The 3,866-nt window shown below is 26.0% G+C and overlaps 1 protein-coding gene across 1 annotated transcript; it reads right to left on the bottom strand.

Moving 5' to 3' along the window:
- Positions 1–285: 285 nt before the first annotated feature.
- LOC132945022 (uncharacterized) lies at positions 286–3,551 on the bottom strand. The gene is made up of 2 exons (XM_061014630.1): positions 3,143–3,551; positions 286–2,545 (listed from the first exon to the last, which is right to left on the bottom strand). Exon 2 carries the CDS (start codon positions 2,480–2,482, stop codon positions 683–685), a length of 1,800 nt encoding a protein of 599 aa, XP_060870613.1. The 5' UTR covers positions 2,483–2,545; positions 3,143–3,551; the 3' UTR covers positions 286–682.
- Between the last annotated feature and the right edge of the window lie 315 nt (positions 3,552–3,866).

The following is a 3,866-nucleotide window of genomic DNA, read 5'->3' as shown; positions in this document are numbered from 1 at the left end:
TATCGGCGGTCCGCGCTTCGCACGTCGTTGCATTATTTTTATATTATACCTATTACGTTCATATTATTATTTACGTGAAATAAAACATAGTATAATTATGCTCGATTTATTACGATGCCCGCGACCGTCCTTGCATTACCGTATTGCCGTGACATCCGCGGCTGTGAGTAAAAACTTATTTTTTAGTTCCAAAAACACGGCTGACTGACTGGGTAATAAAAAACACACGATATAGTATATAATGAGACATATATATTAAAATTTTTAGGTACATAATAGTAATAATACAATTTTTTTTTTAATATCTAATAAACAAGTGAGGGTGCTCATTGCCAAGGCAAATCATAAAATAATTAGTGTATTAGATATCTTTACAACACAACTATACAAATTAGTAATTACTTTAAAAGTAACAAATAAAATTGAATTTATAAAGGTGATGCATTTCAATCCGATTATACATTCGATTATTTGAACAATTTCATTAAAGTATGTTATAAAATAAAATATATTTATACAAGAACATTTATACAATATATAAGTGTAGAAAAAAGTAAGATAAACATATACCTACATACTAATTATTAACTTCCGAAAAAATAATATAAATGTTGTGAATGGTATTTGACAATTATATAATAATATATAATATCAGGTATACGTACTAAGAACCTTTACTAAATTAATTTTTAGAACTTGGAGGATTGTAACTTAAATTAATGTTTTCTATAGCTAATTTTTTTGCTTTCCTATTTAAATAAAATTTTGCTATAAAATATATTAAAAAAACTATTATTATGACAACTAAATATTTGTTTGTGTATATAAATTCATACGTTTTATCTACAATAAGCGAATTTATTAACATATCTTGTTGGTCTAATTGTTTATTTATTGTATTGAACGCATCTTTATTAAATTTAATATTTTTTATTTCATCGAAGTGGATAGGTTTGGGATAGGCCTGATTAGAAAAATTGAATACATTACAGCATGAATCATTTGTAAGAGATAAGTCTACTGGAATTGAGAAATATGTTTGATTTAATACTTGTTCAGTTTTTAGTACACCTTTCGAGGTGTAAGCAATACACCCAGACATCAAGTATAACTTTCCAGAACTTTTAATTTTAATTTTTTGAGTGAAAGACTGTTTATTACAAATTATAGTAATTGTAGTGGGTTTTTCACATACGAAAAACCAATGATTTTTGAAAAATGAGGGATACCACATTTCTGTTTTGAATTCAGAGATATAAGTATCACATTGAGGTGGTTTAGTTAAAGAATTTTTTAGTAATTCTGTTACACATGTGGGGTCCGTGTCACAATTATGTATAATTTCATTAAATCCACAAACAAATATTTTATCCACTACTTTACAGTTATTTAAATCTGGCCATATAAAATATTTGGTCATTATTTTGTCCATTAACAAATACATAGAATTTTTAGTCATATGCAGAAATTGACCATGTTCATTAATTGGAATGTAAATAGGTAATATGTAATAAACGTTGAAATTTTCTATAAGGCACAGAGGAAATTTTAAAGAAAAAATAAATCTGTCATTTATTGTGTGCATTTCAATACTTAATATTTTGAATATTTCTTGAATATTATCCTCATCAAATTTAACAGGGATTTTCAAATCATCCGGGAGTATACTCTGAATATTTTTTATTTCCGAAAGCAATTGGTCAGGTGTTATTATAAACGCATCTACTACATTATTCTGTACGTTAGAAATTACTCTTTGCAACCTACTAATAAACATGTCCAATTCAAATATAGTGTTTTCTAAAAGAGTTATCGAACTCAGAATAATGATTTTTCTGTCTTCCTTAGCTATCTCAATAATCAATTCGTTCACTTTTTTCTTGCCTTCTTTCATATTTGCATCAAATATTTTCTTATTTTCATTAAATGATGTAACGGAATCATTAAAATTAATTATTGTGCTTTTTAGTATAGATATCTGATCATGAACAATACGCATAACATCTTTCTCATTGTTTTCTAATTTATCGATCGTACTATCATATCTTCGTACATCGTCAGCATCGGCTACTCCAAACATCCATTTTAATGCCGTACCCCCAAACTCAATAGATCGCTTAACTTTTTTGTTATGTCTACCCATTTGTACAATTAAACCTATCTCGTTTTCCAATCTGTTCGCGTGTTTTTTTAACTGATACAAAGTTATAGAAATGTCTTTGAACGCAATTAGTTCAATTGAGTTTAACATTTGTCTAATATTTCTAAGACTGTTATTTAAAAATTTTAAATCCATATATGTGTTTACTGTCCAACTACTTCCGCAAGCTCTACCATTACCTATGAGTTCGTACTGCAAACCCGGGCTATCGCTGGTTGATGTTAATTCGAACAAGTCTTCTTCATGGTTACCAAACGTCGTAGAAATTTCTATGGTAAATAACAACAGCAGTATTTGATGAACGACCTTCTGAAAGTCCATTTTTTTTTTTACTTTTTTTCTTCTGTGTCCAATAATTATATTTGACGTACTATGATCGTATATCTACAACAATAAGATAAAGTAAATTTAGATCATGTGTAATAAGTATGAACAAATAATGATAATATCAATAACACTAAGGTCATGATTACATTTTTTTAAACATAAAATTTAATTTAATAATATGAAAATTTGTTGCATTTTTCTTTTTATATTTTTCAGTATATTTGGCTTTGTTTGTTTTACTTGTAAAAAATTAAATTTATTTATGAAAAACACCTCTAAAGAAAAACCTAGGAAATCTAGGTATATAAGTACATAAAGAGTCACCAATTTCTATAAATCAGGCCCCAATTGTGGGATCGACATGTATAACAATTAATATTGAAATCAGAGTTTGGCATCATCGTTCGAATACAATTTTATTTAGATGATTATTTTGATAATATTTTATTCGAATAAAAAATTATTTTGATAATTATAATTTTACAATTATTCGAATAATTTGAAAACAATATTATTCGAATAACAAATGATTCGACTAATTTTTCATTCGAATAATTATCTAGATAATATTTTGCTCAACTCTGATTGAAGTACCAAAATTAATTAAGAATTGAATTTTAAAAAAAAATTGGTAAATAAAATCAATTTTCTTACCTGTTTCAATGTTTGAATTTTGCTTGACGAATGCTGTCGAATACCAAAGTCCGTTGATCTTTTAACTTAAAGTAGTAGAATGGCGTTATATGTTTATAAGAAACTATTCAAATAAACACGGAAAATAAAGGATTGTCGAAACACTGTGTATTATAACGTACAAAAAAATTGTTTATTCTATCTTGAAGGCTTGCATTCGATGGTGTACTATGAAGTACTGATATGTATTCGATAACGCGCGGGATATTGAATATTGTTTGTTACAATGATATTATTATTATATTATAATTGATATTATATAGACTAATATTGTATTGTATTATAATTAGTATATTATTTTCATAATATACTTATTAAGCATTCTAAATTATTAACTTTTTAATGCGTTTGATAATAACCAAATGTCTAATGACAAACGCAATTCTGGCTGTCAGATACTTTTATCTAATAAAATATCAATTAATATAATTACTTATATTTGGACATATAATTAAAAAATGATTATAGCATGATATTTCATCTTCATCGTAAAGATATCGTAGATAATTATAATATATAATTATCGTCCAATTAAGGAATCAAAAACATTCACATAATATATTATGAGTAACGCATTTTATCAAACAAATTAAACTATAGTTAATTTTTTATTTGACTACTTATGTTCTGTATACGATATATCTAAATATATTGATTTTACTCATTTAGTTTAGAAGTAGTTAAA

This window comes from Metopolophium dirhodum, chromosome 5, assembly GCF_019925205.1.
Source record: "Metopolophium dirhodum isolate CAU chromosome 5, ASM1992520v1, whole genome shotgun sequence".
In the NCBI taxonomy this organism is placed as follows: domain Eukaryota; kingdom Metazoa; phylum Arthropoda; class Insecta; order Hemiptera; family Aphididae; genus Metopolophium; species Metopolophium dirhodum.
This window is presented reverse-complemented; position numbering and strand designations above follow the sequence as displayed.